This window comes from Gobio gobio, assembly GCF_949357685.1.
Source record: "Gobio gobio genome assembly, chromosome: 3".
Classification (NCBI taxonomy): domain Eukaryota; kingdom Metazoa; phylum Chordata; class Actinopteri; order Cypriniformes; family Gobionidae; genus Gobio; species Gobio gobio.
Window position 1 is genome coordinate 45,991,124 of NC_137099.1, and position 16,469 is coordinate 46,007,592.

Sequence of the window (16,469 nt, forward strand, 5' to 3'; positions counted from 1 at the left end):
TTTTTTCTCACAATTCTGACTTTATATTTTGCAATTATGACTTTATAACTCGCAATTATGACTTTATATCTTTCAATTCTGACACTATATCTCTCAATTCTGACTTTTTATCACGCAATTCAGACTTTATAACTCGCAATTCTGACTTTAGATCTCTCAATTCTGACTTTATATCTCTCAAGTCTGACTTTCTATCACGCAATTCTGACTTTATATCTCTCAGTTCTGACTTGATGTCTCTCAATTCTTACTTTATATCTCTCAATTCGGACTTAATGTTTTGCAATTCTTACTTTATAACTAACAATTCTGACATTATGGGCCCTATTTTAACAATCTGAAACGCAAGTGTCAAAGCGCGAACCGCAAGTAACTTTGTGGGCGGGTCTCGGCGCTGTTGCTATTTTCCCGGCGGGATAAATGGCTCTTGCGCCCGGCGCAAATCTAAAATGGGTTGGTCTGAAGTAGCTTCATTATTCATAGGTGTGGTTTGGGCGTAACGTGAATAAACCAATCCGAGCGTCATCCAACATTCCCTTTAAAAGCAGGTGCGCAAGTTCCATTATGGATTGCTATTATTATGGCGTATTTACCAGGCGCACGCCAGGAGCGGTTCACAGCCGAGGAGACTGATGTTCTTGTAAGAGCAGTGAAAGACAGAGAAGTGAAGTTGTAATGTTGTACATTATGGTAAAGGTGATTTCACAGTCTTTTTTTTTTTCAGTCTTTCAGTTTTTTCAGTTTTTCAGTCGATTTTTTTTCCTGGTTCTTGACGGACAAACCAATTTGTCAGATGTCCTTATATACATATATGTCTTGCCACTATTGGGCAAACAGGTCTTATCCTTAATTATTACAATTAGCCTGAATCATTTGTAAGCTAGATTTATGCCTATTTTTTCACATCTTCGTGGCACACCACAATGATTTCCGTCATCTCATGTGTTAATATTTTTTTAGTGTAACAATTTATGATTTGCAAAAATAACTGTTGCATCTGTGTAGATTACATGAGCAAAGTGTATGCGCGTTGTGCACGCTATACATTATGGTCAAGCATGCGCCCTTAAAATAGCATAATGAACAACGCGCAACGCGCCACTGACTTTAGACTAGGTTTTTTCTGGTCAGTGGCGCAATTGTTTAATGGAACAGCAAAATAGCACCAGGGATTGTTTGCGCCGGAACACGCCTCCTTTTTTGCGCTGAACCGCCCAGGGAGCGCAAGTTCATTCACTAGTTTAGCGACGTGCTTCTGTGGAGGGAAAAGCGCGCTTTGCGCGGGTGCAAAATAGGAATGACACATGCGTCGGTGTACAAAGTCAATTGCGCTGGGTGCAAGATAGGGCCCGAAAACTCACAATTCTGACTTTCTATCACGCAATTCTGACTTTATATCTATCAATTCTGACTTTATATCTCTCAAGTCTGACTTTCTATCACGCAATTCTGACTTTATATCTCTCAATTCTGACTTGATGTCTCTCAATTCTTACTTTATATCTCTTAATTCTGACTTTATATCACTCAATTCTGACTTTATATTTTGCAATTTGGACTTTATATCTCTCAATTCTGACTTTATATCTCTCAATTCTGACTTTTTATCACGCAATTCTGACTTTATATCTCTCAATTCTGACTAAATATTTTGCAATTCTGACTTTTTAACTCACAATTCTGACTTTATATCTCTCAAGTCTGACTTTATTACTCTCAATTCTGACATTATATCTCTCAATTCTGACTTTATATCTCTCAATACTGACTTTATAACTTGCAATTCTGACTTTATATCTCTCAAGTCTGACTTTATTACTCTCAATTCTGACATTATATCTCTCAATTCTGACTTTATATCTATCAATACTGACTTTATAACTTGCAATTCTGACTTTATATCTCTCAATTCTGATTTATATCTCTCAATTCTGACTTTTTAATCATGCAATTCTGACTTTATGGGCCCTATCTTGCACCCAGCGCAATTGACTTTGTACACCGACGCATGTGTCATTCCTATTTTGCACCCGCGCAAAGCGCGCTTTTCCCTCCACAGAAGCACGTCGCTAAACTAGTGAATGAACTTGCGCTCCCTGGGCGGTTCAGCGCAAAAAAACAGGCGTGTTCCGGCGCAAACAATCCCTGGTGCTATTTTGCTGTTCCATTAAACAATTGCGCCACTGACCAGAAAAAACCTAGTCTAAAGTCAGTGGCGCGTTGTTCATTATGCTATTTTAAGGGCGCATGCTTGACCATAATGTATAGCGTGCACAACGCGCATACACTTTGCTCATGTAATCTACACAGATGCAACAGTTATTTTTGCAAATCATAAATTGTTACACTAAAAAAATATTAACACATGAGATGACGGAAATCATTGTGGTGTGCCACGAAGATGTGAAAAAATAGGCATAAATCTGGCTTACAAATGATTCAGGCTAACTGTAATAATTAAGGATAAGACCTGTTTGCCCAATATTGGCAAGACATATATGTATATAAGGACATCTGACAAATTGGTTTGTCCGTCAAGAACCAGGAAAAAAAATCGACTGAAAAACTGAAAAAACTGAAAGACTGAAAAAAAAAAGACTGTGAAATCACCTTTACTCTTACAAGAAACATCAGTCTCCTCGGCTGTGAACCGCTCCTGGCGTGCGCCTGGTAAATACGCCATAATAATAGCAATCCATAATGGAACTTGCGCACCTGCTTTTAAAGGGAATGTTGGATGACGCTCGGATTGGTTTATTCACGTTACGCCCAAACCACACCTATGAATAATGAAGCTACTTCAGACCAACCCATTTTAGATTTGCGCCGGGCGCAAGAACCATTTATCCCGCCGGGAAAATAGCAACAGCGCCGAGACCCGCCCACAAAGTTACTTGCGCTTCGCGCTTTGACACTTGCGTTTCAGATCGTTAAAATAGGGCCCTATATCTCTCAATTCTGACTTAATATTTTGCAATTCTGACTTTATATCTCAATTCTGACTTTATATTACACAATTCTGACTTGATGTCTCTCAATTCTGACTTTATATCTCTCAATTCTGAATTTATATCACACAATTCTGACTTAATATCTCTCAATTCTGACTTTATATCTCTCAATTCTTACTTTATATTGCGCAATTCTGACTTTGTATCTCTCAATTCTGACTTCAAAGAGAAAAAAGTCAGAATTGCGAGGAAAAAAAGTCAGAATTGTGAGATATAAACTATCAAATGCAGGTTATGAAGTCAGATTTTCGAGATATAAACATTCATTAACGTGCACGCCTGTCTGTATTTAGTTCACCAAGTTCCTCATTTATTTTCAGTCATGGGCCCGGTATTGTGTGTGCTATGCAAACTGTTTAATTTGTGTTTGCACAGATTTGAATCACCTGTATTTACTTTGTTTAAATAGATAACTCTTTTACTTTGTTAATCAACGCCATTCTTGTTCTTCATCGGACTATACATGACACAGAGAAATAAACTGATATTTAGACAAGTGGGGTCATCCATCCATCCATCCATTCATCCATCCATCCATCCATCCACACAATTTATAAGAACTCTTACCAAGTACAAAGGCGATGGCTTGATTGGCTTAATTAGGTAACGTGTCTTGAACATTTATGAAGACTGACATCACAATGACAAATTTTCATCTCTAAAACGTATTCCCCCGCAGAAAGTGCAAATTTGGTGGTTCAAACTCCTCAGGGACTGAGCCATAAGTTGTTATCGTTGTACCCTTGAGCAAGGCTCCTAACACTAGGTTGCTCGAGGGAGACTGTCCCTGTAATAAGTTTGCTCTAAGTCACTTTGGATAAAAGTGTCTGCTAAATGGGTACCATAGTTGAACCATAGTACTTTTTGTCAGGAAACAGATGCTTTTATCCAAAGTGCTTAAAGTACACTCATTACTGAGACAGTCCCCTTGGAGCAACCCAAGTGTCTTGCTCAAGGGCGCAATGGTGATAGTTCATGGATCGCCTGTTGCAGTGTTTAAACTAGTATTTTTTTGGTTACCAGCCCAGAACCACTACATCATTCCATTAATAAAAAATGTAAAAAAATAAATAAAGAAAGAAGAGACTGTGGGACTCAACCTCTGTGCAATGTGGAAGGAGAACATACTCAGGAAGCTAAAGGCAATGGAAGACTCCTTTGAGGTTAATCTCAACTGTATATGTGAACTAGTCTAATCTGTTCTGTGGCACTATTGATGGATCTGATAGCGATGCTAATGTATTAGTCAGTGCGCTCACAGCAGGGCTGAAGTTGCATAGTTATTCCATGCATGCCTGTGTAGCATAAAGACCTGCTTATGCATTTAAGCATTTTTTTCTCTATTCACTCAAATTAGATCAAAGAAAGAGTTTACCACAATTTTCACATCTGTCTACATTTTGCTGTGAATTTCATAAACGAGTCCTTGCAGGTCATGCTACCTACTGTACAAAATTCACACCTCATTCAAAACTGTCTGTCTGTCTGTCTGAAAAAAATACCAATTTGTAAATACATGCTAAACCTAAACGGTGCAAATGTAATACAACACAGGGCAATATGAAAATCAACCACGGTCCTCTACAATGTTTGCAATCGTGAACAGGATTGTCGTTGTAGCTTGATTTGCACTGGTCGGGGTGGTATATTCTCTTGCCAGGTAGACAGTAATAACTCAAAGCCGGCTGCCACAGACACTCGGATGTTCCCCCGGTGAGACTGATTTGATGAGATGGCGATGCCTCCATTCATTTGACTGAAGGGCCTGAAAAGCCCTGAGCGGATCACAGAGGTTCGCATCTCATATCTTCAGTGGCTGTGCCATGAAAACGAAGTGCATTTATTCACGTATACATACCAGCCTGATCTCATGAAAATGCGTATCTATAGCACAAATTATATTTATCATGGGATTTGTTCGCCAAAATGGGTTTTTACGTGCATATGTCACGCAGTTTCCGCGTGCATATGATACACACTTTATAACGTGTTATATGCACGTAACCCACAACACTAAACCTACCCAAGCATGTTATATGCATGTACCCCACACCACTTAACTAATTTTGGCATATAAATCGCACAATAAATACAATTCGTGCGATATATACGCATTTCATGAGAATGTGTTTATACACACACACACAGAAACCATGCCAAAAGCAGCACATATATCTACCCAGATCCATACATGCAAATATACGCAAATATCACGTTCCCCAGTGTGCCGGATGGGTTGTTTTGTGTTATGCATGGGGAGTTGTGCATCGGTTAGCCTCAACCCCTCACTGCGTCATCTTTCCACAATCAACTAATAAAATCCTAAAAAAAGTATTTTTGATTGAATCAAGTCATTTTTTTCAGTTATAAAGCCCATGGCTGCTGTTCTGCGGGTTCGGTAAACAACAGCAAAAACACAGCAGGCGACTGCTGCTCGTTGATCACTGCCTGATATTAAAATATGTAATGAGAACATCCAACATATGTGCATGGATTTCACATTAGATATATCAACAGCTTGGTCTGCAATTTGCTTAGAATGCTCCTTGATCCCTCGGCAAGTTTTTTCAAAGCCCATTAAAGTGATTAAAATGTAATTTGTTTTGCAATGAGATTCTAGTGACATGTTGCTAAGGTGAGAGGTGGTTTATCAGATGCAAGAGCATATGGAGCCCACCAGAAGTGGAAAGAGGAAGTGATTGGTCTGAATCACCAGGAGATGTGTGAGCTGGGGTAAATCTGGGCTATCAAACACTTTTCATTTCCTTTAAACCACTTTACTGTACAATAAAACCTCCATGTATCCGTGAGGGAAACATCTTGTCCCGCCTCAGACCATGATAGATAATGAAATAAATGTCTTAAGAGGATTAAAATGCTTGGCCTGGCAAATCTGTAAACAACCGGCTCCCTCGACCGACACGTAACTACAATACATGTGTCAGGGAAAGTTTACAGCTTTCCAAATATTGGTCCAGCGAAGCGGATGACAGAAGATGCGGGAACACAACGACCGTGAGGTTCAGCGAGGGGGGAAAGAGCGTAGAGGAGTAGAAATGAGGAAGGTGATGTACGACTGCTGAGTCTGAAAAAGCGACCGTTGAATTTACAGTCTTGGTGAAGGGGGTGGGAGTGGGAAGATTTTAAAAGATGTTTTCCAATTATAAAAGATTGTACAAAACGGGTGGAGGGTAAACGGCAAGCTAGCTCCAGCTGTGTGTGTGCACTGTTTTTTAACCTCTGCAACGGTTGATTTATACACCCACTAACACACTCCTGAACTCCAAGTGTGTAATTAAAGCAGGCCGCTCAAAACGAACATCTATTCTACGGTAGTTGCTCTCTCTGTGGATTTACTGTGATATGGGGTGAAGAGGGTCTTCTCTCAGAAGGGGTAGGCCAATGAGGTCTATAATACCTGGAGAAAGCTATCTGTTAGCATTAATATTCATCCTGGTTCACCCGGAAGTGTGAGATTTGAAATCTGCCATCCTTGCTCATGGCCCCACATAGCCAATCACTTGAGAATGTCGTGACTAAGGCCTTGTTCACACTAATACATTTTAGTTTGAAAACGCATCTTTTTCGGTCCACACTGAGACCATGATTTTGTCCTGCGCAGAGATTTTTTTTAAACGCACTACCAGGGATACATTTGAAAACATGGTTTTGTGTTATAGTGTGGGCTGTGAAAACAGAGGTATTTAAAAAAGATGATGCATGTTTAGTCATGTGAAGCATATTGAAACCGATATATATCTATGTTTATACAGGTATTGTGCATGTTATGTGCTATTCACTTTTTTTAAACTGTTGCTAAAGATATGTTACTTTATATTCATATCACAGTCCTGCAAAGATGACAGAAAATTTGCTGTCCAGTGGCAAAAGAGCACTAGCTTTTTAGATCAAACATATAATGGTGACTGAAAGCGACCTGGATGCATCAGAAAGATATTTTGCTACATAAAATGATCCTGCCAGAAGAATTGCGTGATAACTTTATGATGTTTGTTCCATCTTGAATCATCTCATAGGTTTCACACGGTCGCAGTGAGGCGAATTTAGTGCTTTCCAACGTTTCAGTGTGGATAAGAAAATTTAGTAAAACACGGAGAGTGTTTTAAAATGGAAATGCCGTTTTCAAATGTGTCCGGATTACAGTTTTTATCTCAATTGCTTTGTCTTAATATTCTCTAAACGGTAAGTGCAACTGTTTGCTGGGACATCAGAATTCTACTTCATATCTGCAAAATGTAGTTACTCACCCAAAACATTTAATTAATGCTTCAAACCCTAGTTATTGTGTCAGTAAATTGGCCAATGCCAATTACTCCCCACGTGCATCAATGAGCCTTGGCCGCCCATGACCTGTCGCCGGTTTACCACTGTTCCTTCCTTGGACCACTTTTGATAGATACTGACCACTGCAGACCGGGAACACCTCGCAAGAGCTGCAGTTTTGAAGATGCTCTGATCCAGACGTCTAGCCATCACAATTTGGCCTTTGTCAATCTCGCTCAAATCCTTAAGCTTGCCCATTTTTCCTGCTTCTAACACATCAACTTTGACGACAAAATGTTCACTTGCTGCCTAATATATCCTGCTCATTAACAGGTGCCGTGATAAAGAGATAATCAGTGTTATTCACTTCACCTGTCAGTGGTCATAATGTTATGTCTGATCTGTGTATATATAGTAGACTATGTGTGTGTTGCAATTTAACAAAATTCCATGTCATAAATATTTATGGAATATAACTTGTCTGACAGATTTTGATCACTGAATGGATCATTTTGATGGCTCACACGATGAAAGGTTGTTTAGAAGTTTGACAGTTTCACTGAGAATCAACTCATCAGTTTTGATCAACAGGCCATGCGCATTTTGTCATTGTGCAAATTGTAGACAATTGAACTCTTTTCCACACGTGCCAAAACAAATGCGATTTGCTTAAATCAATAAGAAATTCTAATCTGATGTGAACAAGAAACTAATTGTTCAGAGATCTGAACGTAATGTTATGAGTAAAAAAAGTCTAATTCAAGAATTGAGCTAAAGCAATTGAGAAAAACTGTAATGTAGACGTAGGACATTTAAGGGCATTTTTCAAACCTTTTGATTGTATGCTTTGTTTTGTAACAGGGAGTTAAATTATTACAAAGTTGCATTTTCTTCTTGGTTCAGTTCCCTTTCACAAGGCAAGGCAACATATTAAATGGGGAGGAATTCTTTGGTTTTCAACTGGGATATAATGTGCTCACCTATAGATTTTGACACTGCTGCTTTTTACGCAGCATATATCCCATTATGAATTATGATACAGATTGGTTCACTGGTCCGCTGGGTTGGATAGCTTTTTCACCACAACCAAACGGCTTCAGAGTGCATTTTCAATCAGGCCAAGACACCTCTTTCAGGCAATATCGGACCAGTTGTTTTGGTGTGGATCCGAACACGATTGCAGTGTTTATATATGCCTTAACAAATCATATAAAACACACCAGGGAGAAAACGCAAAGGGGGAAAAACATGCTAGGTAAATTACATTGTGATTGGCCAATGGAACCCACACAACAATGTCTCAAAGACAGCAGACAGGGAAAAATCTGTCAATTTGAAGCATGTAAGAGGCCCTATAAAAAAAGAATCAGGCACTGGTAAAACATCTATTATAATAGAATTGTGCAACAATGGTATTTTCTCAGAATACAAAACAAGTTGTGATTGTTGAAACGCAACAATCTCAGAAAACTGGAAAAAATACAATCTCGTATATAATATGGTGAAGTCTCGCAAATGAGAGGGTGACTATGGTGATTGTATGCTCTCTGACAGCTGACATCTTGATGTTTAGAGTGTTGGGATCATTTTTCCTTTCCGGAATGTGTTATATGGTGAGTTTATGAAAGGAATAGTTCACCCAAAATGACAATTCTGTCACCATTTTGCCACCACTTATGCCATTCCAAACCTAGAATATGGCTTTGCTTGTTCTATGGAACACAATATATATATATATATACAGGGTATCTGCAGGTTTCACCAAGTCAAATTTAAGACTTTTTAAGACCTTTTCAAGACCATTATGAATTAAATTTAAGACCTATATTACACAATTAAAAAAAAAACTTACAAAAGGAAATGCAAAATCACAAAATTACTTGCAAAGCAAATTAATTTATTCAAATTGAATAGTATTAGTAAACTTGCACTTCCTTATAGCTCAATCCCACCAGGATTAATATACAAACATACCGGTCAAAAGTTTGAGAACGGTAAGATTTTTTAATGTTTTTACAGAAGTCTCTTCTGCTCACCAAGGCTGCATTTATGTTATTAAAAATACAAAAAAGCTGTAATATTGTGACAGTTGTGTTGTGACGGTTCTCTATGTGAATATATAGTAAAGTGTAATGTATTCCTGTGATCAAAGCTGAATTTATCATCATTACTCCAGTCTTCAGTGTCACATGACCCTTCACTAATCATTCTGATATGAGGATCTGATGATCAACACACATTTATGATTATTATCAGTGTTGAACAGTTGTGTAAAACATTTTTTTTAGGATTCTTTGATGGATAGAAAGTTCTAAAGAACAACATTTATCTGAAATAGAAAGTTTAAAAAAATATTTCTGAAGGATTATGTGACTCTAAAGTCTGGAGTAATGATGCTGAAAATTCAGCTTTAAATCACGGAAATAAATTGCTTTTTAAAATATATATTGAAATATAAAAGTTATTTTAAATTGTAAAAAAATGCTGTATTTTTTTGCTGTATTTTGGATCAAATAAATGCAGCCTTGTTGAGCAGACACATAAAACATTTTAAAAAATATTATCGTTTTCAAACTTTTGACCGGTAGTGTGTGTGTGTGTGTGTGTGTGTGTGTGTGTGTGTGTGTGTGTGTGTAATATATAAATTTTTTGTGAGATCAAAATGACTGATTTTGTGGTGGTCATTTTCAGAAATGTGCATGTTTTTTTCTTTCATAATTAGGATGCCACATTTACCATATCATTATGTTAGATGCACAATAGTCACACATGGCAATAAAACAAACAAAATTCCTGAATCTTGTTTGACAATAGGACAAATAAATTAAACTTAAACTTAAATATACAGATACAAGCAGTGCTTTTAGTTTAGGTAGGCTACTGTTTGTTTTTCCCCGTTGTTGTTGTTTGATTAATATTAACTACACATACAGGAGGGGGTATAGGCTAGGCCAAGGGTGGGCAATTCCAGTCCTCGAGGGCCAATGTCCTGCAGAGTTTAGCTCCAACCCTAATCAAACACACCTGAACCATTCAATCAATGTCTTCAGGATTACTAGAAGGCTACAGGCAGGTGAGTTTTATCAGGGTTGGAGCTAAACTCTACAGGACATTGGCCCTCGAGGACTGGAATTGCCCACCCCTGGGCTAGGCTATATTGGGTTGCTTTCACTCTAAGACCAACAGTAATGAGGCTAGATTCGGTAACGTACACTCGCGCGAGCGCTGACAGGCGGCAAACGCGTGCAGAATCCGCGGCCAGTCTGACATCGGTCTGTGTGTCAGTAGCGAATGAATTCAGGGTTTACATCGCTTTTTAAACTCTTTTTTTAGTGCTATCGGGCATATCATACTTTTTTTGGTCATTATGCGAGATGGCAGGTAAGAAAGATTCGCCTTTGCTTTCACGATCGCGGAACTATAAGAACTGGAGAACTGAAGCTGAAGCTGAAGAATAAAATCCGTTTGATGCGTCTGTGGTACAATCCGAAAGAGACCCGCGCCAATAACAAGAAAGCTGATTGGCTGCAATATAAGATGCATGTTGTTCTCTCACTAGTGAAAAAACGAACTAACAACACACACACACACACACACACACACACACACACACACACACACACACACACACACACACACACACACACACACACACACACACACACACACACACACACACACACACACACACACGCACACGCACTCTCTCTAAAACACTGCGGGAGCATTTCAATGAGCAAGAGATAGGAAAATTAAGACCCGTTTAAAATGATTTAAGACCTAGAACTCAATACTTCAGTGAATTTAAGGCTTTTAAGGCCTTAAAATTTTGATTTTGAATTTAAAGACATTTAAGACTTTTTAAGATCCCGCGGGTACCCTGTATATATATATATATATATAATATATATAGTTTTTAGGTAAACAATATCCTGCCTGCTGCTTTCCATAACAAGTAGCAAATTGGGTGGGTGCTATCAAACTTCAGAATGACAAAGAGCACTACAAAAGTATCATAAAAGTATGTCAAGTCTTCAAAAGATATACAACAACTTTTTGTGGGTGAAATTTGTGAAGCCATTAATCGAAAATCTTGCCATAACTGGGCTGACAAGAACAACCTACTTTCTCTTAATCAGTGAAATAACTTTATCTCGCCTTGTTCTTTACACTGATGAGCTGATAGAATGCTTCATTTTCTTTGATGCAAATGTCAGGTAATAGTATAACATAATAGCGTTATGTAATGTTCATTCTCTATTAAGTTTACAGCAAAAACTCTACTTGACGGATAATTATATTTCAGTCTGATGGGAATGCCCCTCTGTCTAACACATTGCAGTTTTATTTCTAGGATTTGTTTTTGGTTTAGACCAGTCTTCCATTGTCATGGTGATAGAGAGAAAATGCATCAAAAGAGCTTTTAAGCTCTGCTGATTGCTGAAGTCAAGAGCGTGGACCTCAGCTTCTTGAGTTAGAGACAAACTGCTGTTTGATGCTCTTATGCACGGCAGTAAAATGTTCGGAAATAAGAGGTGTTATTTCAGCCTAAACCGTTCTCAAAGACTTTTCCTTTTGGAACAGATAGCTTAGTGCTGTGCATTATGATTACTTTTGTTTTAGCATTGTGTTTGTCTGTTTTTATTTAAAGGTTTAAATCCATCTGCAGGCTCAAAGGAAACATTTATGTTTCCTTATGCAAGTATTAATATGCATCAACTTTTACAAAACACGATTGAGTAAACCAGGGGTTCTTCAAGTGACTTGAACAGTGGAGCGGAAGATCTACAGTAAAAATGACTTTAAATGTTGTTCTGTTCCTCACACAGAGCTCTCACATGGCCTCAGTAGACTTACAATAAAGTGCACAAGTTCTATACAACTTTTATGATACTTTTTTGTTTTTTGGAGCTTGATAGTTATGATCACCATCCTCTCATCCCTTATTTATCTTGTTTTGTGTTCCAAAAAAATGTTTTCTGTGGAAAAAAAAATGACATGGAAAATACAGACAGACAGTAATGAATCTATCCACAAATCTACTTTTTTTTTTCAAGGAGACATGCAAGAAAAGAAAAGAAAATAAGAAAGACAGAACCACGGCTGCAAACCTTTAATGAGTCTCTTCCTTTCAGTGGAATAGTCATAGTCTTTTATCTTCTTAATTTCTAGAAAGACAGCAGATAGAAGACAGACTCACCTGTCTGCGAAGATCACGGGTCTTCTTGGTCATCTTGTCAATAGCTGAATTCAGTGGGTCTCCTTTTTCTTTTCTTCCAGTCTGCAATAAAAGGGGAGAAAGGTTGAGAAATGTGTTACTTGGCCAAAATTGCCATTTATTTGCCTACAAATTCACACCAAAAGAACATGAGAGAGAGAGAAACAAATCAAGAGAGATTGGTACGGAAGCACCAAGAGGCGATGGATTATTATTATTTTTCTTTCTTGTTTTCTCGTGATCTCGACATAAAAGTTCTCTCGTTATCACAACTTAATTTTCTCATGATCTCGACATAAAAACCATTTCTTGTTATCAACTTAATTTTCTCATGATCAAGACAAAAGTTGTTTTTGCGTTATCACAACTTAAATTTCTTGTGATCTCGACATCATTAGGATATTAAATAAAGATCATGTTCCATGAAGATATTTTGTATATTTCATACTGTAAATATATAAAAAAATTATTATTATTATTAGTAGTAAAATGCGTTGCTAAGGACTTCATTTGGACAACTTTAAAGGTTATTTTCTCAATATTTAGATTTCTTTGCACCCTTAGATTCCTGATTTTCAAATAGTTGAATATTGGCCAAATATTGTCCTATCCTAACAAACCACACATCCATGGAAAGCTTATTCATTCAAACATATATGACTTATGACTGGTTTTGTGGTCCAGGGTCACATATAAGAGCACACTGTTGATAAGATGCTCATGAAAGTTGCGTTACAATAGCAACAGTAAACTTCCGAAGTGTTTCAGAATCCAACAAATATTGTAAACAATTTGGAGTGAAGGTTTGGTGAAGGTTTTTAGAAACCCCTTGAAACCTGAGGCCTATAAGTGCTTCTAAATGTAGACACAGCAGGGATGGAATAAAGCAAGTGCCTCATAAAGAAACGATAGAGCGTGGACACGACCACCGATAAAAAAGACAGAGCGCAGTAGCAGATTTTGCAGACAGACTGACATGAAAGAACCCTCTGTGCTACATTTCTCCTCTACAAAAACGGCTGGCCACAGGCAAGTCCTAAAACGACAGGGATTAAACCTTTATAGCCATATAAAAGCCACATCGTGGGGTGCAGAAAACTCCATCTGATGAAGCCGAGAGGACACTATAGCCTGGAGCCATTTGAAAATTGCACACAACTCTCAATGCTGCACAACTTGCATGTTCTTTCTATATAATGAATTGCGCTTAACATAAAACGAACTCCAGCTCGAAGGATTACAGAGGTTTGGTGTCTACAATAGAGGTAACTTTCTATTATATTCCTAATGTGAGTCAGTTGCGTTTTTGTTTTCTCCAAACCTCTCATTCAATCTTCCGACAAATTAACTTCAGAGGCGAAATTAACAAATTTGGCCAGGGTCATGCTTTCGGAATCATCAATTCACAGGTGCTGAACAACACTAAACTCCCCTGATGACACACACTGATGGTATAATATGCCTATAACATGCAGTTAAGCTTTGATTTAGAGAGGGAGCCGAGGGAGAAAGACAGTTCCAAACTGCCCAAAAAGTACATTCGCTGACTAATCTGATTGACTGGCTTTACGCAACTTCCTGAAATATTTTTTCTATCAATCCTTTATCAATTCGCTTGAAGGTACCAGGTTAATTCAATGAGCACTTTAGAAAAAGAGTAAATAACTGAATTTGCCAAATGTTTTCAGGTTAGTGGCATCAAATTGTTGAAAAAAAATTATATGATTGTTATATTTTTATGGTTGTTATTTGTTTGTATTTCTCTATTTAATTTTTTTTGCATTCCTCAGTCCTGCTTGTATCCAGCTATTTGTTTGTATTCCCAACCTAACTTTGTAAGTGACTTCTGTATATTATTCTTCAGCCCTTGGTGTGTGTGTGTGTGTGTGTATATATATATTATAAAAAGTATGTATGTATTAATATGAGGCACTTAGTAGCAAGTAAACAAGTAGGACTGCATATTTCCACTTTGCTTATGAGTAATGTCTGGGAAATAAACTGTATGTCTTTGTTTGGGTCCCCCGCATTTTTCATTGTTTTATGTACAACTGTTGTGCCATAATCCATTTCAGATAAACCCCGCCCCTAGTGGCCACACAAAAGGTCACTTTATATGTTGGTCAGACTATCTCTTCCTGACTAAATAGGCAGTTCTTAGCCAGAATAAGCTGCGATGTGGACTAGACTTGATGCCGTGAGGGAAAAGTCTGGCTATGCATGCCTAGTTTAGGAGTGTCATGCACCATATAATCTGAATGCCCCTGTTTGCTTCCTGTCTGATTGTTCCAGTAGCAGTTGCCCTCAAAAATGGATTCTCTTTCCCCTGTCAGAGTGAGCGGGTGAAATGTGCTCGGGTTGAAATGAGGACGGTTCCTCTTGTTAGCGAGTAATTAAAGATTTTGCAGCGGTGGCGGCCATCTCCCCTAGGTCCGATCTGCCAGACAGCTCACAGCTGGCTCCTGTATGTCAGTGTCAGAGGAAACTCTCACCGTAGATGACAACACACGTCCCACCGCTCTCTCTCTCTCTCTCTCTCTCTCTCTCTCTCTCTCTCTCTCGCTCTCTCTCAGCAGCAAGACTGCAGGCTGTGGCTCCGTACAAACACAAACAGTATCCAATTAAATATGGACAACAGGACTGAAATGGCTAAATGCCTGCAAAAATTTGCTTGAAAATGATACAATGTTCAGGGTGTCTGAGAGGACAAAATGATGGTGCAATGCAGGGACATTTAAGAGGGCATTTGAAATCTATTTAAAGTGCTTTATTAAGAACATTTCCCCAAAATAATCACTTGGAATCTCACTCTTTTCATGTGGAGTTGCTTTTTTCAAGTCAAGTCAAGTCTGGATGGATGGATGGATGAATAGATGGATAGACAGATAGATTGACATATTGATTGACAGATTGAATTAGCCTAAAGGCAATGCATAAAATTCAACATATTTGTAACCTAAATAATGTTTTCATCAACAGTGCAATTAACCATCACAAAGAAAACCCAAAACCAAGACAACTTTGAATAGACAAGCAGTATATGACATAAAATGTGACTTTTACAATGGTGAAAGGTCAGAATCAGTCTGACCAGTCTGAATGGACATTATTTTAGATACATAATGATCTATGTACAAAGGTTTTTTTTTTTTTTTTTTTTGCCAGGCATGAATTGATATTCAAAGCAGACTGTTAATTAGGCTATCCGCTTTCATTTGGGAGATGACCCTCAGAATGAATACGTAATACTGAAGCCATCATAACCTTTACCGGAGCTGCCATTTCAAATGACATCTTTAAAAGCAGCATATGACTTTTTTTGTTGTTGTTGGTGGCACCATGGAGCGCAATTAGGGGGCCAAGCACTAACCCCCCTCTACCTTTCAGCAAAGAGAGACAGGGTAAGACGGCTCTGGACACATCTGAAATCAAGCTCTCCTAACACACTGCAGCTAAAGCTCTTAAAACCCAAGAGAAAAGCCCTAAATCAGTTCCGTCTGAAACTCACAAACATCAGTTTCAAACCAGGGCACACACTCATCTATTGCAAAAAAAATAAAAAAAGAAGTGGATACCTTTACAAACCAGCCATTGCTTTGAGCCAAGTTGGTTGAGATGCCTGTATTATTTTATTTTATTTATTGTATTTGTTTATTTAACATTCATTTTTATTTGCTCTACTTGTATTGAGTGTACTGATGCTTTGACAATACTGAATGTGAAACAATCGTGCCAATAAGAAAGAGAATGAGATTGAAAGAGAGCTAATTCAACAAAAGTTTTAACATGGATATCTGGTTAAAAAAAAGTAGATGTATTAATTAACAAATGAAATACCTTTTCCATCATTGTATAATGGAATGGAATCTTTCATCAATGCTGACTAAAGGCGAGGCGTCTGACCAGAGAATTGCAAATCAAAGGCAACAGTTGAAACAGCAAAAACAGTTGTATTC

The 16,469-nt window shown here is 38.0% G+C and overlaps 1 protein-coding gene across 1 annotated transcript in view; it reads right to left on the reverse strand.

The window, feature by feature from the left end:
• ctnna2 (catenin (cadherin-associated protein), alpha 2) overlaps positions 1-16,469 on the reverse strand; it is a 673,292-nt gene that overhangs the window by 129,663 nt on the left and 527,160 nt on the right. Inside the window, exon 8 of the mRNA XM_079811627.1 lies at positions 12,496-12,576. Within this exon, the coding sequence (XP_079667753.1) occupies positions 12,496-12,576 (81 nt within the window). The remainder of the gene's footprint in view (positions 1-12,495; positions 12,577-16,469) is intronic.